The sequence below is a fragment of the Eptatretus burgeri genome, unplaced genomic scaffold (genome assembly GCF_056783735.1).
Source record: "Eptatretus burgeri isolate ZD-2024b unplaced genomic scaffold, Ebu_testis_v1 Ebu_testis_scaffold_3154, whole genome shotgun sequence".
Taxonomy (NCBI): Eukaryota; Metazoa; Chordata; class Myxini; order Myxiniformes; family Myxinidae; genus Eptatretus; species Eptatretus burgeri.
In genome coordinates, this window is record NW_028225102.1 from 327,729 (window position 1) to 353,600 (window position 25,872).

General features: G+C 47.3%; 1 protein-coding gene, 1 long non-coding RNA gene and 1 pseudogene across 4 annotated transcripts; 1 reads left to right on the forward strand and 2 right to left on the reverse strand.

The window, feature by feature from the left end:
• Positions 1-5,415: 5,415 nt before the first annotated feature.
• On the reverse strand, positions 5,416-7,532 carry LOC147006759 (uncharacterized; annotated as a pseudogene). The gene is made up of 3 exons (XR_015054607.1): positions 7,153-7,532; positions 6,934-7,044; positions 5,416-6,851 (listed from the first exon to the last, which is right to left on the reverse strand). The product of XR_015054607.1 is annotated as an uncharacterized LOC147006759 (transcript).
• Positions 7,533-9,026: 1,494 nt separating this feature from the next.
• On the reverse strand, positions 9,027-12,410 carry LOC147006760 (uncharacterized). Of its 2 annotated transcripts, XR_015054619.1 has the most exons (4): positions 12,339-12,393; positions 12,004-12,089; positions 11,652-11,826; positions 9,027-9,318 (listed from the first exon to the last, which is right to left on the reverse strand). It is a non-coding gene; the product is annotated as an uncharacterized LOC147006760 (long non-coding RNA). The 2 variants fall into 2 exon arrangements; XR_015054618.1 differs by having other exon boundaries at positions 12,004-12,410.
• An 876-nt stretch (positions 12,411-13,286) lies between these two features.
• Positions 13,287-25,735, forward strand: LOC147006761 (myc proto-oncogene protein-like). Its single transcript, XM_085867962.1, has 3 exons — positions 13,287-13,625; positions 15,261-15,779; positions 24,278-25,735. The coding sequence occupies exons 2-3, from the start codon at positions 15,287-15,289 to the stop codon at positions 24,934-24,936; spliced, it is 1,152 nt and encodes a 383-aa protein (XP_085724088.1). The 5' UTR covers positions 13,287-13,625; positions 15,261-15,286; the 3' UTR covers positions 24,937-25,735.
• Positions 25,736-25,872: the final 137 nt, after the last annotated feature.

The window sequence follows — 25,872 nt, forward strand, 5'->3', positions numbered from 1 at the left end:
CGTTAAGGGGGAGGAGGCTTGGAAAAATAACAGAAGAGGACGGGGAAGGGGTCTTCTTCTTGTATTAATTTTGTTGTTTTCAAGACTGTGACAAATTTTAAATGTTGAAAGAGGAGTAATTTGATATTTGCTTGGACTTTCCACCGCAAAGATACAAGCTCTGTGAGTATACAGGGAAGATCATGCTATGTGTAAGTGAGGAATTATAAATTTTATTTATCCTGGAAGGCAAATCCCACCGAAGTCAACCTCAGATCACTCCACCAAAGCCCTCAACAAGTGCATCCACTCTCAGAAGAGATAGAAAACAACATCTGTCCAACCTCGAGATTTAACTTTCAAACTCGTCTCCCTCATCCAACACATGATGGCACCTTGTTAAGTTTGTCCCCGAAGTATGTTCACCCCCCATCCCTTTCCTCTCTTCAAATGGCACCACAGCCGACCTCGCTCGTGAGAATGCTGAAAGCCTTAATTCTGTGTTTACTTCCAAATCCTGTGGCCCCAACCTCTCACTCCCATTTGTAAAATACATCCAGAGATTCAACAAATCCCACTCTCACTTCAGTCCTTAAAAGTGGGGATCTTGATGGAATCTGTCATTCCGACCCCCAATAATTTATCATGCAGTTAAACTTGTTTGTCTGTCCATCCTATGTCGACCTTACCAGGGAACCAAAATCTATGTACAGTACAGTACAGTACAGTATATATATATATATATATATATATATATATATATATATATATATATATATATATATATATATCGTGTTATGGATTTGAGAATTGGATCCGATTTATGCATACAACATTCAGGTCCTCAGACAGTTATTTCCAGAAATGCATGTCCAGAATAGACCCATCCCCTTTATCTGGTGGGATTCTAACTCTTTGATACATTGGAAAAGGGTGTATAACAGATTCCCTTTCCTATGGGTGGCCTTTTCCTCTTTATGACATGTTCATGCACGCGAGAGATAGCCGTTAGCCCAGCGGAGGCTCGTTCTACCCCTTTTCATCGGGACATATTGGCGTGGAGGTGGACGATTTATTAACACTTTGGACTTACAGGACATTTTATTAAGCACACTTATTCAGGCTTTACCTGAACGGTTATTATGATGGTCAAATACGGCTGTGGATCATTTACCTCACCCACCTATCTTTCATTGAGTTCGACACCCACCTCTCTTTCAACGACGTTGAAGCCACCTTTTTCCATAAACGTTTGACTCCCCGTTTGGCAGCTCTATGGATGCTGGCTGGCTCTTGTTCGTGTCGAGCTGAACGAGGAAGGGATGATCCCTAGATTGACGGTTGGAGGTCACGTGCTGCGATATGCCGATAGGCAAGGTGGATTTGGCTAAAGTCTGCTTGAGGCTCCGCCCACACTGGTCGCCTATAAAAAGGACGGGAGGACTGTTTTCCTGTCAGTTGGTGACAGTTCCTGACAGCTGATGATGGTTCCTTACAGCTCCTGACCGTTGTCCGTGCTTGTCCTTTCCTTCCATTGATCCAGCATTGTCCGAACCTTGATAGACTGGGAGGTAATTCCCAAACTAATTTACCGGTCATAGTCGGCATGCACCAGCGGTAAATGCTCGGCCGCCCTGCTTAAGATCTAATCAAGATAAGATTGGTGCATTGCCGAGGGCACGTTCCCTTTTTAGGAAGCCACATGACCTCTATTTCAATGGCAAATTAGATGGTGGACACTGGAATTTGTGGTTAACTGATTGGCGTTCGTGGTTGTAAAGCACCCCACTGTACCATGAAGTTAATTGTGAGCAGTGGCCCCAGGTCCGGTTCTTCCGAGAAGAAACGGGGATTAACCCCGTCATAATACACTTTGTACCCGTGGCTGTAAATATATATATATATATATATATATATATATATATATATATATATATATATATATATATATATATATATATATCTATATATGTTGTTGTTCGTCTTTCGGCTGCTCCCGTTAGGGGTTGCCACAGCAGATCATCCGTTATGATCCGTCTTCTGATTTGGCACAGGTTTTACGCCGGATGCCCTTCCTGACGCAACCCTGTTCGCCTCTTACGACACAGGGATAAGGATTGGGTTTCGCCATGATTCCGGGCTGCCCTACACCCTCTCATAGCGCGGCCCAGTGCAGAGCTCCCGTCCTCAAGCGATCCTCCAATCCAAGCCTCCGAATAGCCGGATTACAGGCGCACACCACTACGCCCGGTATATATATATATATATATATATATATATATATATATATATATATATATATATATATATATACAGTATGTGTTTAGTCAGGGACAAATATATATATATATATATATATATATATATATATATATATATATATATATATATATATATATATATATTTGGCTAATATCAAGGGGTTTATTACACCCTGTCTGTCTTATTACAGACCAGTATAACATGAAGGTTATATCGGCTGTTAAATTTCCTGGTAAGTCACAACAACAACAACAACAACAACAACAACAACAACAGCAGCAGCAGCAATTGACACGTTCTTCTGAGCTGCAACACTCTGTTTCAAACAGTGCATATCATTTTAAAACCGACATACCCAACTAAGAAGGAATCTGGGTCTTCTTTATGCGAACCGGGGACGGTTCAGTGACTCACCACAGCAGATCAACTTCAACCCACTGTGTATTGGTGTGTGGAGATTCAGCTTCTCTTCTTTTATCATACATTGTGAAGTATTCTTCACTGAACTTCCTCTACTCATGGAACCTACCTGTCGGACATTTCACTGCTGTTATCTCGGCGATGTCCAAGTTGCTCCTTGAATACCCTTGTTGGCGCCATTTTTGAGAAGGCAGTTGACTGGTGCATACTCTTGGAGCTTATTCGTCCCCTTCAACCTCTACTGTCCTTAAAGTAACACATCATCATTTGCTTGGAGTTCTCATCTTCATCATATCTGACACCGCTTCACATTTGGACTCTTCTTCGCCATGCTTTGGTGATACAAGGACTTCGCCTTCGTAAAAACGTGACTGTCCAGTCAGCTTCGTTCTTTGTGCACCCTCTGGACTAGATCTTGTCAAACGTGCTCACCATCGACCTTTGACCCATTTATAACCTGCTGGGTTTTCCTGTACAATCTGCTTGCTTGAGCTGGGTTGACACACCGAGAGTCGTGAGTTAACTTCGAGCTGAATTGTTGTTTGTGACGTTTGTAATTATTTAATTTGGAGATTCTGTCTGCTGTTGCGTGTTGATTTCACCCTTAAAACAACACGAAGAGTGCATCAGTGTCTTTATTTATTTTCTGCCGTGACATCCTCCGGGTTACCGGTGCTCTCTCTGCTGTGGCCTGTGGTCGACAGGTAACACGTATCAGGGAGAGTTTAAACTAAGGGAATGGAGAGTCAGGGACAATTTAAACTATGGGTATTGGAATTACAGAGTGGAAATAGGACCACATCTTCCCAATTCTCTTGGTAGACCAGTTAAAAGTCTTGGGACATTTCCAGACATGTGAGACTTGTTCCCCCCTTTAATGAGAGACAAGTACATAAGGACTCCCTTCACTTTGAAAAAGTAGCGTATTCCTTGGATTGGCCGAAAGGAGTCTTGGAGTATTTTATTGCAGTGTTTTTTGTCGGCAAAGCTGAAGATATTGTTGCTGTTTTATACACCATATGCCGAAATTGAAACGCGCACAGCACGTAGACTCTTAGAATAGTTATTTCCGTTCCGTACGTTAAGAATAGCACCTTCCCTGGAGGGGTTATTATGTAATTAAATGCGTTGGGTTGGGTAGCTCGCGCCCCCTCTCAACCCGTTGGGATAATAGCACCATCAGCACGTCATGACATGTGCCGTGACTACTGTCATCACGTTGGGCATGCGTCAAAGTCCTTATTTGTCTGTTCGCCTGTGTGGACGTCTACCCTGGAATGTAACGTATTGCCGTCTACCCCTGTACTGTATTTCGTTTCCCTAATCTCTGTTCATTACCCCCCCCCCCCCAAACCTGAATACGAGCGGTAAACGATTCAGGCACGACAGCCCTGCTGAGATTTGATCCCTGTCTTCCTCAAGGCCATCCTGCCAGTTTGGACGACATAATGCAGTATACTGGGCCGGTGTATACCCCGGTTAAAATAGGTGTACCATATCCCTGTGTCGTAAGAGGCGACCAGGTTTGCGTCAGGAAGGACATCCGGCGTAAAACATGTGCCAAATCACTATGCGGATCATACGGATGATCCGCTGTGGCGACCCCTAACGGGAGCAGCTGAAAGAAGAAGAAGAGTTTCAGAGAAGAGAGCAAATAACTATCTTTGGGGGGTTCAACTCCCCCCCCTCCCGCCCCCCGTGCACCCCTTAATGAGTGTAGATTTTGATGCGGTTGATACATTCTGACTGGTGGATCAGGAGAAGATTTTGGAAGGAATTTGCAGGACCGCCATTTTGACACACTTCCGGTCACGTGATCGGCACGACCTTGGCAGTTTAAAATCCCGACCCCGGCCGAATGTTACAATCCAAATTAGGAATCATTCGAACTGGTGGCTCTGGAGAAGAAGATTTTTTGAAGAAGTTTACTTTGGCTGCCATTTTGACCGACTTAACGTCATGTGGGCGGAATAAGCTTTAAAATTCCTGTTACCGGTCAGGACTTGCTGAAACGGTTTGGCCGGAGAAGTAGAAAAAGGAGAAGGACGGACGGACGGACGGTGTGCGATGGACAACACCTTTATGTGGAATATCATTAAATTTCAGATAATTAGTTGATATACCTATTTAGGGGTTGGGGATTAAGGGTTCGAGTTCATTGCATGGTAAAAAAAGAAGACTCCGAGCAACGACGGCGCAAGATTACTCAATTGAGCGCGTTATCCCTCACAATCATACAGGAGAGGCTGAAACATCGCAGAAAATTATACCGTCCGTGTGTTCATATGGAAGGGTGGGGGCGTCGAGGGCCAGCAGGACGGGGCGTCGAGGGTCAACAGGGTGGGGGCGTCGAGGGTCAGCAGGGTGGGGGCGTCGAGGGTAAACAGGGTGGGGCGTCGAGGGGCAGCAGGGGGGGGGCGACGAGGGTCAACAGGGTGGAGGCGTCAAGGGTCAAGAGGGTGGGGGCGTCGAGGGTCAGGAGGGTGGGGGCGTCGAGGGTCAGCAGGGTGGGGGCATCGAGGATCAACACGGTAGGGGCGTCGAGGGTCAAGAGGGTGGGGGCGTCGAGGTTCACCAGGGTGGGGCGTCGAGGGTCAACAGGGTGGGGGCGTCGAGGGTCAGCAGGGTGGGGGCGTCGAGGGTCAGCAGGGTGGGGGCGTCGAGGATCAACAGGGTAGGGGCGTCGAGGGTCAGCAGGGTGGGGGCGTCGAGGGTCAGCAGGGTGGGGGCGTCGAGGGTCAGCAGGGTGGGGGTGTCGAGGGTCAGCAGAACAAAGCACACAATCAACATGCAACAACAACACATCATCATGATCAACACCTCGTCGGTGTGTGCGGTGCTTCGTGTAAAGATGATGCGAAAAACCTTGTGACTCGGACAAACGGAACTGCTTGAGAACGATCCCGACGGCCATTTTAACGAGTTCCTCCACGGGCCCAGGCACCCTGAAGCCTTCCATCCGTCCCTCTTCGCACGCGTCCATTGTCCTGCCGGCACAGAACGGCACCCGCGGGTCGATCGCACGAAGCGGGAAACACGATGACCGCTCTCGGATCACAGACCGTTCGCCGAACGGACACACGGCGCCTGAAACGTTCGTCGAGCCGGAACCGCAGGTGGAAACAAAATGGCGCGAAAATGTTTAAAAACGCGAAAATGTTTTAACGGCAATTATTATTTATTTATTCGCTTTGTAACGTTAATCTTTACGTATTAAAAAAATACAATGCGGATCATATAGATAAGAGTCGTGGAATTGTGATGACGTGCCGAAAATAAAAAAAATGGAAAATCACATTCACGCTGCAAGGAACACGCGCAATACATCTTAATCGGAGGAGTTTTTGTTGTTGTCGTTGTTGTTGTTTTTGTGACCGAACGTGGACGGAAGTTGCCTGTCAGTTTGTCTCCGAGCAAGATATCTCAAAAAAAAGTTGTGGACAGGTTTGGCTGTGTGACAAAGACGAGCTGATTCGATTTTGGTTCAAGTCCGAATCCAGATGCGGCCTATCAGTTCAGTCTGGTGGACGTTCGCACTCCACCGAGTGCTGTTCTAGTTACAACCCCGGACACGCAAAGCCAAAGGCTGAGTTAACGAATTGGTTTGTGTTTGTCTGACCCTCAACGTGTGGCACTCAACGAAGTCCTTTCACAGACACACAATATCTGTTCTTCTCTCATCCGATGTGAAGTGGAGAGTCTCCTCATACTGTTCCTGAAGCTTTATTTTCCAGATACCGTGGACTGTATGCCAGACTTTTGTCCTCGCTGGGGTCAAGCTCTTCCATCTTCCTGTGGATCTCTGCGAGAGTTGTAATACCGTGCTCCACCCCTTCATCTATCCATAAGCACAGTTTCTCAAACAGCAACTGTCTCTCCATCAATAGGCCGTCCGACCTGAGGACAAAAATATCATTTCTAATTAAGCCGAACCTATCATTTTCATTTTAATTTCATAAGTGCATTGCTATTAGAATTGCCTCAGGGTTTGTAAACGAGTGCTCGAATAGGGTCCTGCACCGAAGATGATAAAGCGCCTCTTCTGCCACCAAGTCTATGATCCCAGACAGACGACCGGCAACCTCACGTCCCCAGGCATCTCGTCGTTTCACAGCTGTCTCCATCCAAATTCCTTTTCAGTCGGTCCTGGTAGCGATTGTCAGGCGCATGATACACCTTCCGGGCTCTGCCTGGATGAGTGGTGGAGTGAAGGAAAAAAATTGAAAAATATACATTTGAACTTGTGCAGGACTCAGTAACCGCGCAACTTACCAGGGTTTCGTTCCAATGTCCCAACGTTGATGCCTTCATCACAGAGTATGCAAACATCACGGTGGAGCGTTTTTTTCGTCCTGTCTGAGCATCGGCCCTCCTCATCTTGTTCTATGGAAATAAAAAAATATTGTTGAGAAAGCAAATTTGAAATTATTATTGTCGTTTTTATTTGCAATTCTACTTCCTTTGAATGATGAATAAAAAAAAAAAACTTACGATTAGCTGTTTCAGTTCCAGTGGAGATACTTCTCCCAACGACTGTACAACTCTGTTTTACAATCCACATGGTATCTCAACTTGCTGTCTTCTCCGTTGTTCCAGTCCTCATTTAGTCTCCCGATCAACGCCGCATCGCCCACAACCTCAGAATGTGATAAGATCCGTGGGTGACCTTTATTGGAGACTTTTGAGAGCAGATGCTTTTCAATCCCGGAACCACCACAGATGAAACACCTCAAGCCAGGTTCAGTCACATCCTTGTCCATACTGTCCTAAAAAAAAACGAGACTTTTTTTGTAAACAACAGACAGGACATGAAATTTTGATACAAAACAGACAGAACACACATACAGTGATGTGTTTGAACATTAATAGGTCCACTCCACGTTGAATATATTCAACTTCTATTGAGTTGAATTAGTCTACTAGTTGAGTTGAATTGTGTACTAGTTGATTAGTACACAATAATTATATAGCTAAAAGCTCTTAACTAACACAGTGAATTCTACTGAGCATGAGCACAAGTATAACCAAACAATATAGCAGTGGTGTCAAAAATGTTGCATGCTGGTTTCAGCACAATTTGAACAATCTGAATCAATTGAGCCAAATTTCCGCAAAACACAGTCTGAGATATCTAAAAATGTATCATGTCAATATTTTACGGCCAGTGAATCATTTTTCCTCAAATCTAATGGTTGCAATCAATTCAGCACCCCCAAAAACCCCTAGTTAAACATCCCACAAGTCAATATTGGCAAAAGTTAATTTTTCCAATTTTTTCGCGCAGGCCCTCTGAGCACCCGAACTTTGATTGGCTCCCCAGAATTTTCCCCAAGGATTTGGGTTTAAACTAATTGATAGGTGTGAGTAGACACCTAGATGAATACGTTGGTGAAGAAATTTTTTGGTAAGCAATTTTTTCACAGATGGTCAATACAATTTGCTAAAATTCCCGAACTAGAGACCAGTCTCGAAGTTTGATGGCTGCTCGGAGACCCTGCCAGTCGGCCTGAGTGAAATGCCAGACTCGACGGCGCTGAGGTGGTTCTCTCATGACAGCCAGAGAGATGTCCACTTTGACAAGGACGTGGTCACAAGAACCAATTGGAACGGAGGAAGAGCACCTTGTTCCAGGTTGCCGTGTGATTGTTCCGAGTGACAGTGTGATTGTTCCGGGTGGCCGTGTGATTGTTCCGAGTAGCCGTATGATTGTTCCAGGTGGCCGTGTGATTGTTCCGAGTGGCCGTGTGATTGTTCCGAGTGGCCGTGTGATTGTTTCCGGTGACCGTGTGATTGTTCCAGGTGGCCGTATGATTGTTCCAGGTGGCCGTGTGATTGTTTCCGGTGACCGTGTGATTATTCCGGGTGGCCGTATGATTGTTCCGAGTGGCCGTATGATTGTTCCGAGTGGCCGTATGATTGTTCCGTGTGACCATGTGATGGTTTCCGTTGGCTGTGTGATTGTTCTGGATGGGTGTGTGATTGTTCCGGGTGACCCCGTGATTGTTTCAGCTGGCCATGTAATTGTTCTGGGTGGCCGTATGATTGTTCCAGGTGACCGTGTGATGGTTTCCGTTGGTTGTGATTGTTCTGGATGGGTGTGTGATTGTTCCGGGTGACCCCGTGATTGTTTCAGCTGGCCATGTAATTGTTCTGGGTGGCCACATATTGTCGAGCAATATTACAGGGGAGGGACCTCGACATACATACATGCTCTCGGGACTCCACATACCTAAATACGGCCCTGCCCAAAAGGCCCTGTTTCTGCTGTGCAACGACTTCGTGGAAACTACTTTCTACTGTGCAACTACTCATGATTCATGGGATTGTCTTGGTAATTAGCAGAAAGACAATGAAGTTGGATATAATTGGGGGAACACGTGAGTGCACGATGTGAATAAAGTTTATTCCAACACACCATTAAAAGGGAAATATTTAATATTCACGGAAACGGGGTGTGAAGAGACCCCTGGGGTGGAACCGCAGAATAAATACTCGTGTGAAATACAGTACAGTATGGTACAGTATGGTACAGTACGGTACAGTGCTTACACAATGCTCAGTGTTTGTAACATGATCACTTTGCCTGGCCTGTGGGTCACATTAGATCTCGTCTTCTTCAAATGTCTCGGTGCTGGATCCATCAATGGTGAACTCGCCCTGAAACACACGTGGTGTGGACAGGTGGTCGTTCAACCAATGAGAAACGAGAAATCATCCCGAAATACAAAACTCGTCCACTTAGTACTCAAACTCAACCTGACGAAAACAACAGCTCTGATGATTCACCACCTTATCAAAATCTCATCGACCAATCCACCACAAATGGTGCTGTACACTCGGGGAGGGTGGGAGCAAGGAGGAGGGGGAAGTGGGGGGCGAGGTAAATGTGAGGGGAGGGGTTCCCCACTTGCGTTTGGTCGTGGGACTTGTGGAGAAGGGGGAGTAGTACAGGATTGAACGAAATGGGGTATGTTGAAACATCACGTCAATACAGTACGTGGAGACCACCAGGAGAGGTCCATGGGGGAGGGGGTAGAGAAAGTAAGGGGGTAAGCATGAGAGAAGGTGGAGGGAAGGCAGCGTGATGGGAAGAGCAGGCAGTGTGAGGGCAAGTGAAGGGAAGGCAGCATGAGGGGAAGTGAAGGGAAGGAGGTGTGAGGGGAAGGGAATGGAAGGTCGCTTGAGGGGAAGCAAATGGAAGGTGGTGCGACGGGAAGGGAATGGAAGAGAGCGTGAGGGGCGAGCGAAGCTGCCGTGAGGGGACGGAAATGGAAGGTGGTTTGAGGGGAAGCAAATGGAAGGTGGCATGAGGGGAAGGAAATGGAAGGTGGCTTGAGGGGAAGCAAATGGAAGGTGGTGTGAGGGGAAGGGAATGGAAGGTTGCATGATGGGAATGGAATGGAAGAGAACATGAGGGGAAGGGAATGGAAGGTGGTGTGAGGGGAAGGGAATGTCAGAGAGCATGAGGGGGAAGGGAAGGTGGCGTGAGGGGAAGGAAATGGAAGGTGGCTTGAGGGAAAGCAAATGCAAGGTGGTGTTTAGGGGAGGGGAATGGAAGGTGGCATGAGGGGAATGGGATGGAAGAGAGCGTGAGGGGGAAGGGAAGGGAATAGAGCATGAGGGAAATAGAATGGAAGGTGGTGAGAGGGGGAGGGAATGGAGGAGATCGTGAGGGGAAGGGAATGGCCGGTGGTGTGAGGGGAAGGGAATAGAAGAGAGCATGAGGGGGAAGGGAAAGGAAAGATGCTTGAGGGGAAGGGAATGGAAGGTGGTGTGAGGGGAAGGGATTGGAAGGTGGTGTGAGGAGATGGGAATGAAAGACAGCATGAGGGGGGAAGGGAACGGAAGGTGGCCTAAGGGGAAGGGAATGGAAGGTGGCGTGAGGGGAAGCAAATGGAAGGTGGTGTGAGGGGAAGGGAATGGAAGGTGGCATCAGGGGAATGGAAGGTGGCGTGAAAGGGAAGCAAATGGAAGGTGGTCTGAGGGGAAGGGAATGGAAGGTGGTGTGCGGGGAATGGAAGGTGGTGTGAGGGGAAGCAAATGGAAGGTGGTGTGAGGGGAAGGGAATGAAAGGTGGCCTGAGGGCAATGGAATGGAAGAGAGCATGTGGTGAAGGGAATGGAAGAGAGCATGAGGGGGAAGGGAAGGGAAGAGAGCATGAGGGGAATGGAATGGAAGAGAGCGTGAGGGGAAGGGAAAGGAAGAGAGCATGAGGGGAGTGGAATGGAAGGTGGTTAGAGGGGAAGGGAATGGAAGAGATCGTGAGGGGAAGGGAGTGGAAGGTGGTGTGATGGGAAGGGAATAGAAGAGCGTGAAGGGGAAGCAATGGGAAGGTGGCATGAGGGAAAGGGAATGGAAGGTGGCGTGAGGGGAAGGGAATGGAAGGTGGTGTGAGGGAAAGGGAATGTAAGAGAGCATGAGGGGGAAGGGAAGGGAAAGTGGCGTTAGCGGAAGGGAATGGAAGAGATTGGGAAGGGAAAGGAATGGAAGGTGGTGTGAGGGGCAGGGAATGGAAGTTGGTGTGAGGTGAAGGGAATGGAAGGTGGCATGTGGGGAAGAGAATGTAACAGAGTGTGAGGGGAAAGGAATGGAAGGTGGTGTTAGGGGAAGGGAATGGAAGGTGCTGTTAGGGGAAGGGAATGGAAGTTGATGTGAGGTGAAGGGAATGGAAGGTGGCATGAGGGGAAGAGAATGTAACAGAGTGTGAGGGGAAGTGAATGGAAGGTGGTGTTAGGGGAAGGGAATTGAAGGTGGTGTTAGGGGAAGGGAATGTAAGAGAGTGTGAGGTGAAGGGAACGGAAGGTGGAGTTAGGGGAAGGGAAGGGAAGGTGGTATGAGGGGAATGGAATGGAATAGTGTGAGGGGAAGGGAATAGAAGGTGGCATGAGGGGAATGGAGGCAGAGTGAGGGGAATGCAAGCTGGTGTGAGCGGCGGGGACGACACTCGACTACATACCCAGACAGATAGTTAATCGTCCACGAGTGCATACCTGGGTAACTTTTGCACAATCCCCCTCCGCGTCACCATGTGATGTCACATCGAGTAGGAACTTCACGATGGTCAGGTATAAATTACCACGGTTAGAGGAAGGTTTAACCACTGCAGCCACATCCGTGTGCGGTATCGACTTGTCGGTAGTTTGACCCAGCAACTGCTCCATATCACTAGAAGTAAAAAAATAAATGTTCATTCAAGGATACCATGAGTGTTCCCTTCATGGTAAAGATCGTTCCTTATGCTCCTCTATTATGGTCCGACAATCAACAATGTGACGTCAGAGGTGCGTGCACATCGTCCATTGAAATCTACTTCATTATATTAATTCATTTTATAACACAAACCTGCTTGGGGTGATCAGGCGGTACCTGCTGGACATTCCCAGTGCCAATTCCTTTGTCTGTCAATGGTCATCGAGCGACTTCAACATCTGTGGGTCAAACACCAAGTCTCGTACACCAGTTCACACACGCACGACCACACAGTCTGTAGGGTCCACTTCGTACCCTTCACTCAACCAAAAGACCACATTCAACATCTGATTACGTTTATGGCTCCCCCTCAGGGGGTTGATAACATGCCATGTCGAGTGTGCTGCTCATGTAAGATGGCTCCGTTAATATTCAGTGGAGGAAATCCATCAAAACCGTGGCTCCTTCCAAGCCGAGACGCCACGTACCTGCAAATTCAATTGGCTGGATGGGGATAAAAACATGTGGAGCATCGAATCGAGGTCAAGCTCGTCATCAGCACGATCGAAGCCCCAGGTGTCTGCCCACAACTTGTTCACAGCCAGCAACACATTGTGAGAGGATAACCTCTGGGATGAGATGATACCGTGTCATCCGAGCATCTCCAATACACGGTCCAAGAACACCGTCAGGCTTTGGAAAACGGGGTCGGGACAGAGGGAGGTGGGGTGTGGGAGTGAGAGTGGAGAGAGTTCGTAAATCGTGTGGTGTGAGAGACGCGGTCATTACCAAGGTAGACGGAGGTTGTTTTCACCCATGTCTGTCTGTCTGTCTGTCTGTCTGTGAGCAGGATATCTCAAAAAGCTACGGACGGATTCGGAGGAAACCTGGTGGACAGGTTGAGAGTGTGACAAGGACGAATTGATTCGATTTTGGTTCAGGTCTGGATCTAGATCCGGTTTACCAGTGGGATACAACACGTGAACTGTTCAGCCTGGCGGAGGTATGCGCTCCACTGAGTGCCGCTCGAGATGATAAGATGAGGGTTACTCGAACGGTTACGGCATAATGCCTTCGGGACGAGAGAGACGGCGACAACAACGGACCACAGGTGACCTGAGTGTGACGTCACTCCAAGAGGCACAAAACCCGCAGAACTCGCGCGGCAACGGAACTTCCAAGGACTTGAGTAGAATTTCATGAAAATGTAAAGCGAGTGATGTGAACATCGACATGATGACCGAACTCACTGCCGGGAATGATGCCGTGCCTCACACATTTGTAAAGAACCCCGTTGCTGACATATAACGGCAAGGCCTCGAGCAGTGGAGCACGTGGTCGTGCTTAAACAATAGGAGATAAAATAAATAAATAAATTTAAAAGCACGATCGCCGTGAAGGATGAAAAAACGAGGCACGGCGTGTTCGTCAGGGACTCGTGCTGCGTGTGGCGAGGCTCCTGAGGAGGAGGAGGAGGAGGATTCAATGCGGTGAAGAAGAAGAAGCGGCGGCGGGAAAAACTTTTTTTTTGTTTTTTTGGCCCGTGGCTGGAGAAGTCGTTGGAGATGAGAGTTCTTGCTTGGTCGACGTGAAGGGCACCGTGGTTGACCGGCTAACCGCTGTCAATAGCTCGACCCTCGAGGGACTGGACAAAGTTGGACTCGGAGGGCCAGCTTGGCGGGCTTTGGACCCATCCTGGGCCGACATCGGGACATTGTCGCAGGGTGTACAAGGGGCCGGTGGACGATGCCGTGAGGTTTCGACCTTGGCTTCAGGTATGACTGAATAAACAGTTGATTCATGATGTGGAAGTTGATTCCCTGAACGATCAAGTGAAATACGTCACAATAACTCAGACTTGCTGTCTTTGTGTCTGTGCGTTTGTCTTCGCCTGAGACTTGGGTTCAACAATGGAAGTTTTGTGTCTCAGATAATAAATCTCTTGAAAGATTAATCGATTGTTTGCAGATGTTGAAATGAACTTCCAAGTGAAAAACAAATTTCAGAAAATTAATTAAAAATACAAAACTAGAATATCTTGTTTGGATGAGTGTCCACCCCCCCCAACCCCCTCCCCCACCCCTTTATAAATAGCAACTGTAAATGAGCTCCGGTGTGACCAATTACCTTCAAAATCACCAAACAAGTTAATTGGCCTCCACCTGTGTTAAATTGAAGTGATTCTGATTCTCTCAGAATAAAACTAGTAGGGCACTCGGTAGAGCGAATACCTCCGCCCTGTACTTCCTGATCCACGAGAACATATCTGGCCTCATACATGTTTGACATATCGTGATATATATCGTGTTTGAGCCCAATCTCTGAATGGTGAAGAATCACGAAAATAATTCTCGTAGTCGGATCCGGATTTTCACCACAACCGAATCAGTTTGTCCTTGTCACGCACCGAACCTGCCCACAAAATTTCATCCGGATCCGTCCGTAACTTTTTGAGATATCCTGTAAACAGACGGACAGAAAAGAGGTGCAACACAGGACCTCCTTCACCTTCGGTGGTGGAGGTACTCGGCTGTTCCTGCAGGTTTCCTCTGCTGGGTAGTGCGTTTCACTGCAAACACTCAACCATGAGCACCAAGGAGGTCTCATCAGACCTCCGGGATAAAGTTGTGGTGTGGTAAATCTTACAGAGGGAATCCCTTTGTTTAATAAAAGCCCACACCCCTCATTTGCTCCTCCATTCTTGGCACGTCGTTCCGGTCCGCCAATGTGAAGGGATGTGAGCTTTGAACCATGGCGTCTGCTGCTCACAGCCCGAATGCACAGGAGGTGCTCGCAGCGCGTTTTCTTGGTTTCTATTGGCTGGTGTGCGTGCTCGTTTGAGTGTTTCGTGTGAGAGAAGCGGGGTGCAGCAAAGGAGTGTGTACACGTTGTGTGTGCTTCCTCGACTTCTCTCTCTCTCTCTCTCTCTCTCTCTCTCTCTCTCTCTCTCTCTCTCTCTCTCTCTCTCTCTCTCTCTCTCTCTCTCTCTCTCTCTCTTCCTTTCCTGGTTGTTTATCGCCTTGCTGGGCCTGACACGATGGCGTTAGAGGTACGCACACTCACCTCTTCAGCTGTCTAGCCTTGGTTCGAATCCCAATTGCTGACGCATCTATAAACTGTCATCCCGGTGTTTCACAGACAAGGTGATTCATCAATGCGTGCGCAGTCCCTCGGATAGACGTTAAACGGACGTCCCGTTTGCCAGCATCCATTGGTGAGTGTTAAACAAACCATGGTGTCTTTCGCAAAGAGTAGGTGAGCCGTCACCGGCAGCCTGAACAAATTCTAAATTCCTGCCATCACCAACAGAGGGCGTTGAATCGGCAACAACAGAATAGGAGGGCAACAGACCTGGATGTTGAATGCAAATGGTTTCCAGATCCGTAACAATATATATCTCTCCATTGCAGACACGCTGGCAGCACTTAAGACCGGGATGGCATGGAAGCACCACCGAGGTACTGAGAAGGTCTTCCCACCTTGTGACCAATGCCAAGCGATTCCACCCACTTACGACATGTGGACCAAATTTGATTTTCATCTGTTGCCCACACTTTCACCGAGCACCACCGAGGTATCTACGGACGGCTGGGACAACCAACCGGGTGGCCGACCCGACTTGCAGTTTCACATGAACGAGGTCCTCATAAAGGACTGTTTGTGGAGCACACCTGCGGTTCAAAAAAGGATCGACAAAGATGATCCCTCACTCGGAAATGTGAAGCTGCAGCCGAATGCGTATGGTCATGAAGTTGTGGAGAGCGGTTGTGGTCTCCATCATTCGAAGCTCGTCGTCACACGCTTGGTGGACCGAGACAACGTGTGTAAATATTCACCCCAAACACTGGACCAGAAACACGTGACCAAGAAAGTGCACAAGGGGGAGGCGTTACTGGTAGCACCAGGATTGGAGACACCGAGTGACTCGGGTAAGTCGGAAGGTGTGGATGCAAGAGGTACGACATGGTAAATGTGAGTCCGAGTTTACATGAACATGAAACCCCATGAGATGGTTCCAGGATGAAGCCAGGAACCAGCGAACGGGGTTTCTCTTCCTGTTCCGGTTCTTGAGCGACGGTGGTGGTTCCTCTTCAGGGCCTTTGCTGACTTTCTCAATGATAAGTTTTCCGTTCGTTTTTGCTGTTATTTTCTCGTCTCCATGTTCCCTGTGTGTTTGCCGTCCAGTTTCGTGTTAAATCTTGTGCTAATTGGTGCGTATTCGTCGATGTTTTCATTTCAGGCTTCCTTGAGGCCTACCCTTCTGTGTGCACCATCTTGTTGTATTTTCTCCTTGTCACCTTCAGTTTTTATTTTCTCCACTGTCCCTCCATGACTCCTTCAATTTCCTCCCAACTCCACACTCTGTTTTATGTCTTGAATTATCGAATAAACAAACAAAAAAAATATTTTCCCTTCTCACCTTTCCCTTCCGTAACCACGTGACTTCCTCCACCGACTCTTCTTCTTCCTCTTCTTCCCTTTCCACATTTCAAATCACGCTCTGATCGGGAAGGTGTTCACCACTCACCTTCACGACTTTTTTTCTTCAAACTCCTCCTTTACTCTGCCCCCCATCCTTGCATCCCTCCTGGTGCTGACTTAGCAATCTCCTGGGCGATTGCGCACAATCCTGGACGGGTCACCACTCCCACACAGGACACCAGCAAGCTGGCACTCATTTTGCCGAGCTCACAAGGATGACAGGCAAAGTCAACCCCACCTGGTATTAATTCAACAGCCAAGCAGGAATTGAACTCAGGATCCTTGGATCACAAGAACCTTACCATGAAGCCAATATCAGGCGTACTCTGCCCCCCCCTCCCTAATCTTCAAAAAACAAACGATCTCTAAAAATGTTTCGACTTCCTCTCTCTGCTGTGCTTTTATTCTTCTTCTTCTTCTTCTTCTTCTTCTTCTTCTTCTTCTTCTTCTTCTTCTTCTTCTTCTTCTTCTTCTTCTTCTTCTTCTTCTAAAACCTGAGTTCCAATCAACCTTTCTTTCATCCAATGTCGAAAAATTCCACCTTTTACAACACTTCCTTCATCTAGCTATAATTCCAGCAATCTGTGTGTGTGTGTGTGTGTGTGTCTGTGTGTGTGTGTGTGTGTGTGTGTGTGTGTGTGTGTGTGTGTGTGTGTGTGTGTGTGTGTGTGTGTGTGTGTGTGTGTGTGTCTGTGACCGCTGTTTCTCGACAACCGCTGGTCCGATCTAATTGAAACTTGCCAGGTATATTGCTGGGGACCTGAGGATGTGTCTTTTCAAGGTTTGATATTAATCGGACAAGTGCTTCCCAACTCCCAAGTTATGGCCATTTATTTACCAAACCAATGACAAGACACGTTGTTGCGTGGGCGTGACTGATGGGGAAGGGAAGCTCAGCCGCGTTCGCCATTACGGGTTACAACGTACGGGCTTCCGGAGAGTGATGACTTCGTGTATTCTAATAATTTCTCGATTTCTTATGCGCATTTATAGATAAACACAATGCCCCAAGTTATGATCGTTTTCATATTAGACGGTGTATAAATTTCGGTAACATCAGAGTGCTAGTATGCTCTGAATCAGGAAGTAAATTTTTTTCTCTCTCTCTTCTCTTCTCTTTTTCTTTTTCCTTGCCACGACATTGCGAAAAGGTAAAATACTTTGGCGCTAATTGAATAATTGGCCATTAAAACTAAATTGCGAATAATCGTAACTGCGAATAATATGCGAACTTCCGGGTCACGCACGTCCGGGCACGCAAGAGCGAAGAAACAGCCTGTGTGGTTGTTGTTTGTTGCTTGCGGTTTGAATATTTATTGATTAATTTATTATTATTTTTTTCTTTCTTTTTTAACGGGCACGTACTTGTTCTCTCATTTCTTCTTGTTGATGTTTCCATCATTAATCGTTCTTTTTTGTCCAACTTCTGTGCAAATTCACCCACCTCCTTAAATCTACCTCCTCTTAACTCCTCCCCTGTTATACCCCCTCCTTACTCCTCCCATCTTGCTCCCTATCATACCTCCTCTTCGCATCTCTCCACCGTCCTCTGCTTCACTAACAGGTCCTCCTCTGGTATCCCAAACTGAATGGTTTTCAAACATCTGTGTTCTCCGTTCCAACTGAACAAATATCTCTCTCACTCATTCAAAAAACTCCTCTATCTCAATCACGCTCTCTCTTTCCTCTCATCTCACCTCCTCCCCTCCCTCTTCCCACCTCCTTAAATCTTGTTCCTCCCCCCTCCCGCTCCCATCTTTACCATACCACGACTCAGTGCCTTCCTCCCCCTCTGCCCACCCCTCCCTTATCCCTCCTCCCCCATGACAGTGCCTACTCTCATTGTCTCCCCTCCCTCTCAAAGCTTCCGTCTCGCCTCCCCTTCTCAATTCGACTGCCTCCTCCCTCTTCAAAGTAAACTTCACTCTTTTCCTCCTCCAAGTTTCCCCCTCACCTTTCTCAAAAGTTCCCCCCGCACCTTTCTCCCTCAATTCTCCCCTCTCACTCTTCTTCCCCAAATGTCTCCCTTCACCTCTCCCCTACAAATCTTACCCTCACCGCTTCCCTTCAAATCTCCCCCCTTGTCCCTCACTTTCAAATCTCCCCCTCACTCCCAATTCTCAAAGCTATGTCACCCTCTTCCTACCCCCTCAAATCTCATCACGCCTCCCCCTCTTCCCACCCCCTCAATTGTTTTTCCTCCTCCCTCCTGCTCACGCCTTCACATTCTACGACCCAGTCTCATCCTTCCCCTTTCCCCTCCCCTCCCTTCTCCCCACCCTCACCCCATAGCCGTGCCTGCTATAATCATCTCCCCTCCCTCTCAAATCAGCCACCTCCTCCCTCTTCAAAGCAAAATTCTCTCTTTTCCCTCCAAGCTTCCCCATCACCTTTTACCTCATTTCTCCCCCCTCACCCTTCTCCTTCAATTCTCCCCCCTCACCCCTCCTCTTCAAATCTACCCCTCACTCCCCCTTCTCAAAGCTGCCCCTCACATCCACAAAGATGCCTCCTTCCCTCATCCACGCTCTCTTCCAACTCATTCTTCCACCTCCTCAAATCATCCACTTCCCTTTTCCCCTTCTCTTATCACTCCCAACTGAAAATCATCCTTTCACCATCGAGCCCTTTGTCCTCTTCCACATCTGACCCTCTCCCCTAGCTCTTCTGAGATCTCCCACACACTGTCAACAATTCCCCCTTCCTCCCCCTCTCCTCCCTCGTCGTACCATCCCCTCCCATCCCCCACACCCAAACCCTCCCCCCCTCCCTCTTCCTTAGTAACATTGTGGACTTACACATCCGGGACATCATTCTTGGATGACTGATGTCGCCATACAGGTTGTCACTGACAAACCAGACATAATCTGCTTAACAGAAACTTTCCTCCTTCAAGATGTCTCTGACTCCTGAATTTCTCTCCTCCAGGTTATTCCCTCCTCCGGTATGACAGACCTGATCCTCGTCCTGGTGGAGGAGTTGCTCTCTTCATCAAAGACTCTATTCCTCACTCACCATGCACTGCCCTCACTCCTCCACACCCTCAGGAATACCTCTGGCTACGGCTTCCCCTCCACTACCACCTCTTGTTTAAATGTGTGCTGTCCCGTCCACCTTACAGTGATGACTCCATTTACACCTCGCTCTCTGAAAACATGGACCAACTTCTATCCTCTCATCCAAACTCTCTCTTCCTCACATGTGGTGACTTCAACTGTCATCATGCCAGTTGGATTGGTGTGGGGACCTTTCTCTCACCTGCCATGGCACTTCAGCAAAGGACTTCTGTGACTCATTGGGACTGACAATCTCTCAACTTCCTGGTCCAGATCTCAACCAACGGTGCTCCATCTCTTCTGGATTTGATTTTGACAAATTTCCCAGAAAATATCTGCTGTTCTTTCTGCAACGAGTCCCGACGGCATCAGCCCACGTGTCCTAAAAACCTGCTCCTCTGCTCTTGCTCACCCTCTCTCTGTTCTAGTTACCTCATTTACTCAAGGTCATCTTTTCTGCTTGGAAATCAGCAAACATTACCACTCTGTATTAAAAAGGTGCAAAAACAGATCCCTGCAACTACAGACCAATCAGACTTCTCCCAATCATCAGCAAGATCATGGAATCCATCATCGCTTTTGACATTAAATCCTTCCTCTTCTCCAATGGCTTGATTTCCGATCATCAATTTGGTTTCCGACCAGGTCACTCTACCCTGGATATTCTGCTTCTGCTCTCCCAGCAATGGATGGAGGTCCTCAATGCCGCCTGCCGGACATGAAATCACAGCTGCATCCCTGGACATATCACGTGCTTTTGACACGGTCTGGTACCCTGCCCTGCTCACCAAACGCTCTTGCTTTGGCATCCAAGGCCATCTCCACTCATGGCTCACAGACTTCCTGTCAACGTGTCGCAGTCAACGTGTCGCCCGAAATGGAGTTCTTTCATCCCCTCTTCCTATCCAGGCTGGAGTTCCTCAATCCAGTGTTCTGGGCCCTGTTCTATTTCTGGTTTTCGTCAATGATCTCTCTGACTCTCTGGAAAATCCTCTTTATGTCTCCACTGATGACTCCACCCTCTGCCGTACCATCTGTCATCCCTCTGATCGGCAAGCATCAGCTTCTTCGCTCCCTGCAGATCTGGATAAAATCACAAACTGGTCCCACACTTGAAACATGTCTTTCAACCCTGCCAGATCTCACTCCCTCACGATGTCTCTCTGAAAGGACCGTCTGGAACCCCCCCCCCCCCAATCAACTTTCTCAACAATCCTCTTGAAGAAGTCCTTTCATTCAAGCTTCTGGGCCTCACTATCTGCCATGATCTTTCCTGTGAAAGCCACATTTCCAAGCTAACCTCTAAAGCCAGTCTGGGCATTCTACGTCATGCAAAGTCCTTCCTTGGCACACCTCAGCTCCTGACCACACACAAAGCTTTCGTTTGCAGCCTGATGCAGTACTGCTCTCCCCTCTGGGGTCATGCTTCTGCCTCACACCCAGCTCGGCTTCAGGCTATGGAAAACAAGGCTTTTAGGATCATTGGTATCTCCTGTAATGAAGCTGAGTCTTCGGTTCTCTCACACTCTCACCGCAGGCAGGTCGGTAGTCTTTCTGTGTTCTCCCGTATCATCTTCGGGCTTGCCCCCACGACTCTGTCTGTTGTCTGTCCCCCCCTGTATTTACACAGGGCTTTCAAGGTGTGCCAAAAACCCCCTTCTGTGGAAACTGCCAAAATCAAGAATCACTGCTCACCTTCACTCTTTCATTCCTCTTTTTTTCCACCTCTGCAACAAACTCCATCACTCTCTTCAATCCCACTCCTCCCTCCAGGTCTTCAAAAGAGCTGTTCATGAACACCATCTCATATCTTTCCCCATACAAAACCATGATCTTTTCTTCCCCCGTTAATCTACTTCCTTCAAATTCCCTGCTTTCCTTCTTGCTGTGGTTGTGTGTTCGCTCTCATACGAGCCTCGTCGATGTTTGCCAAAAAAATAAAATTGATGAAAGCAAATTCCTCTTTTGGGGGGTAACCCCCCCGGTAGATCCCCATAGAGCTCGATTTTTTAATGGTGTGAACAATCTTTGGTACATCACGGGTGATGAAGGTTGTGGTCAAGTTTCATCGAAATTGCGTGTGTCACTTCGGAGAAGTAAGGAAATACATATTTTGGGGGACAACACCCCTCACACCCTCTTGGACCCTGATTTTTCCAATGTCTTGAACAAACTTTGGTACATCATGGGTGATGAAGGTTGTCGTCAAGTTTCGTCGGAATTGTGTGTCGTTTCGAAGAGGAAAGCTTGTACTTCTTCAGGGGAGGAAACTCCCCTTTCCCCCCATAACTCCCTCCGTTGACCCTCAGACCCCGAGTTTTTTTTTAATGCCGTGAACAAACCTTGGTACATCACCGGTGATGAATGTTGTAGGCAAGTATCATCAGAATTGTATGTGTCGTTCCTGAGAAGAAAGCAAATACCTATTTCGGGGGGCAACCCCTGCAGACCCTTTTCGGGCCCGATTTTTTTAATGCCATGAACAAACTTTGGTACACACAATCATGGTGATGAACGTTGTGGTTATGTTTCATCGAAATCATATGTGTAGTTTCAGAGAAGAAGTGCCAAGTATTTGTGGACGGACGGACAATGCGCCATCCCATAAGCTCCCTGGAACTCTGTTCCAGGTGAGCAAAAAGTATAAACCGGAAGCCTTTTTCCCATTGGCATGTTAAAAAACGAGGATCCGTTCGTGGGCAGTAATTTTCGGTGATTCCAAGATAACTAAAGTGGTTACTCACGATATACGAATTTGCATAAATTAACACAGAACATAAATACGATATATTGTTAAGGGTCGGCACATGCGCCAAGCTCACAACGTGCGTACTCGATTCCGCCGCCACTGCTGACCACAAGGCCGCCGGCTACGGATAACTATGGTTGTTAAGAAACCGTGGACTCCGGTTGCTATACCTAGGTCTCACTGGGTAATCTCACCTATGACTTCGTGTTTCCAAGTTGGTGGGACCTCAACTCAACTAAGGACCATACCCTCAGCGCGCTCTCATATTACTGCCGAGCAGGACAGAGAGTGCAGCAATGGCTAACCCAGAGCCAATCAGTGAGGCAAAAACTTCCCGTCTCACGATCATTAATCCACTTTACCAGACCAGTGAAGGAAAGGACAACCGAGACAAAGTTGAAAAGAACAAACAACAATATTTTATTAAACAAGCCCAATCATTGAAGGGAGGATTTGGCAAAATCAAAAGATGCAAAAGAAAATATTTACCCCTCGCTCATATTCTTATACAATCGATGCAAACAGATGTATACAGTGTTTGTGTATTGATGGCAAAGGCCTGCGACACACAAACTAACAATATCAGCTGTCTGAGGAACCCGTGACGTGACTGGATGCTTGAAGTACATTCCCACAACCGCAACTACATATACGAATAAGTTAACACTAATGACAGTGACGAAATAAGTAAATGGAGAATATAGATATATGTTTATTTTAATAAATTACTGCAGGTAAATGCATACATCACTCAGCAAAAATATTGCGCTGTGTAATGCTTGTCGATGCCTGAGATGTTTGTGTGACGATTGGAGAGATGAGTGAGACAGTGAGGCAGAGCTTGTTGCCTCTTCATCTGATATACGGCTGGTTTCGTGCACGGCTGCCAAGGTTCCTCTTCTTGTTGAAGGAGTTGATGGGGTTTCCTGACCTTTGAAGAAGGGAAGAAGAGTGGTTTGGACAGCTTCCTTTTTCTCCTCCTCGTATGCTGTTGCTCCTTGGAGCAATTCCACTCATTATGAAGGGTTTTGGAAAAGTTTGGCAAAATATATTCTCAATGAAAGTCAGACAATAAGGGTGGGGGTGGTCTGGAGCGTGGGATTGTGGATCAGGATCATGAAAGAAGTGCCATCGAAAAACAAAAACCAAGACAAGACATGACGACAAAGCCCACAAAAACAGTCATTGTGCCTTCATGCCCGAAACAGTTCGCATCATCATCATCATCATCATCATCATCATCATCATCATCATCAACACGCGACGATTCTGCAATCTGGTCCTGGAGCCACAAAATCAAGTTTTTCCATCTCAGTAATTACTCCACTCCTTTTCTTGGTCATTAACTTCGACTTCATCGGCACAGATCCCCACGCCATTGTGTCATGAGGAATGTTATCGGGAGGTTGATGGAATGCATCGACTCCCTCCTTTCTGGGCTTGCACTCTCTGCCTTCTTTGTACCCCCCCCCCCACCGCTCCAGGTTTCTGCTGGGTCCACACGGTCCACTTACAACTCCCTTCTGATTAAACTTCCGATATCTAGTGTCATCGCTCACCACCACTCATTTGGTCCTCTCTTTTTCCCGCCTGTGGAACCACCTTCCACATCCTCTTCAATCTCATTCATCCATCCAGGTCTTCAAGACTGCTGTTCACCACCATCTCATACTATCCTCCATCCATAACCATGATCTTTTTTATTCCCCTGAAACCACTCCCTCCATCCGTCCCCTTGTCCCCTCAAATTTCCTGTTTGTTTTTTTTTTCCTTCCTGAGAGTTTGCTTCTGTATCCTCTTATCCACCCCCTACATCTTCAATGTCCTTCTGCTTTGTTAATCTTTCTTCTTACCTCCACCATCGAAGGTGGACGGAGCTTTATGCTTTCACTCTTGTCTTTCTGTTTGTCTGTCTGTGAGCAGGATATATCAAAAAGTTGTGGACGACTTGTGACAAAACGAGGTGGATGAGTTGGTTCGGTGACAAGAAAAGCCAATTCGATTTTGTTTCAGGTCCGAATCCAGATCCGGCCTATCAGTGGGATACACAACGTGACCTGTTCAGCTTGGCGGAGGTTTGCGCTCCTCGGAGTGATGTTCTAGTATTTGTATGCAATGTTGAAAAAACTTTCTTTTGCAGAGGATAATAAAGAGGAAGATATGGATGAAGAGGAAGAAAAGGAAAGCGATGAGGAATCGGAAAATGACAAAGGAAAAGATGAAGACGAAGCAGACGAAGGTAAAGAGGAAACGGAAGAAGGGGACAATAAACATGAAGCGGAAAGTGAAGAAGAGGTGATTGACGTGGTGGGTGTGGACCAGATTCCTGTGACTTTGAACACAAACACAGCAGGTATCCATGAACTACATCCACTGCAGAGCTGTCCAGGTGTGACCAAACAACACCAACTTCGGGCACAACAGCACCACAATTATGCGTTGTCGTCAGTCGTGGAGCACACACGGATCGAGGCCTTGGTCCCCACTGACTGTTCACTGCCCGTAAACATTGCTAAGCCTACATCACCAACTCAACGCGACAACAATCAGCGAGGGAGCATACTCAACTATCTCGAACAACTGCGTCGTAGTTCTCTCAATCACTCTTTCACGGCTCTGTCTGCTGTGATCCCTCCATTGGTGAAGACCAAAATTCCTTCAAAAATTTCTGTTTTACGGAAGGCCACCCAATACATCATGCTTTTAAAAGAAACAGAGAAGGATCTTGAGAATACGAAGACCAGGTTGATTCGCGAAGGCGATGCACTTCGAGAGCGGATCCGCCAGCTTTCTGGTTGAGGAGTTCACCTCCCTTCCCCACATCGACCCATTGCTGTTGTGAATGGATTGGCAAAGAACATATTCGCCGTGTTACCATGGTGTCGTCTCTTTTGTGGAATCGAACACGTTCATGACCTCTCGCCATCGTGTGATGCGTGACTGTGTGACGACCACACGCCATTATTTGATCTCACACCACCGTATGAACTCACTCCATTGTCTCGTGCCATTGTGTGATCTCACATCATCGTGTAATGCTCCATTGTTTGATGATCTCACGCTCCATTGTGTGATTTCACATCATCGTATCATGCTCCATTGTTTGATGATCTCACGCTCCATTGTGTGATCTCACATCATCGTGTAATGCTCCATTGTTTGATGATCTCATGCCATTGTGTGAAAGAACGTCATTTTGTTATGCTCCATTGTTTGATGATCTCACGCTCCATTGTGTTATCTCACATCATCGTGTAATGCTCCATTGTTTGATAATCTCACACTCCATTGTGTGATGATCTGACACTCCATTGTGTGATCTCACATCATCGTGTAATGCTCCATTGTTTGATAATCTCACACTCCATTGTGTGATGATCTGACACTCCATTGTGTGATCTCACATCATCGTGTAATGCTCCATTGTTTGATAATCTCACACTCCATTGTGTGATCTCACGTCATTGTGTAATGCTCCATTGTTTAATGATCTCACGCCATTGTGTGATCTCACATCATCGTGTAATGCTCCATTGTTTGATAATCTAATGCTCTATTGTGTGATCTCACATCATCGTGTAATGCTCCATTGTTTAATGATTTCACGCCATTGTGTGATCTCACATCATCATGTAATGCTCCATTGTTTGATGATCTAATGCTCCATTGTGTGATATCACATCATTGTGTAATGCTCCATTGTTTGATGATCTCATGCCATTGTGTGATCTCATG

Coding starts and splice junctions, on each gene's coding strand:
- LOC147006761 (XM_085867962.1), top strand. CDS start 15,287: ATGGCATGGAAGCACCACCGAGGTACTGAGAAGGTCTTCCCACCTTGT. Junction 15,780..24,277: donor GGAGACACCGAGTGACTCGG/GTAAGTCGGAAG, acceptor TTTCTTTTGCAG/AGGATAATAAAGAGGAAGAT.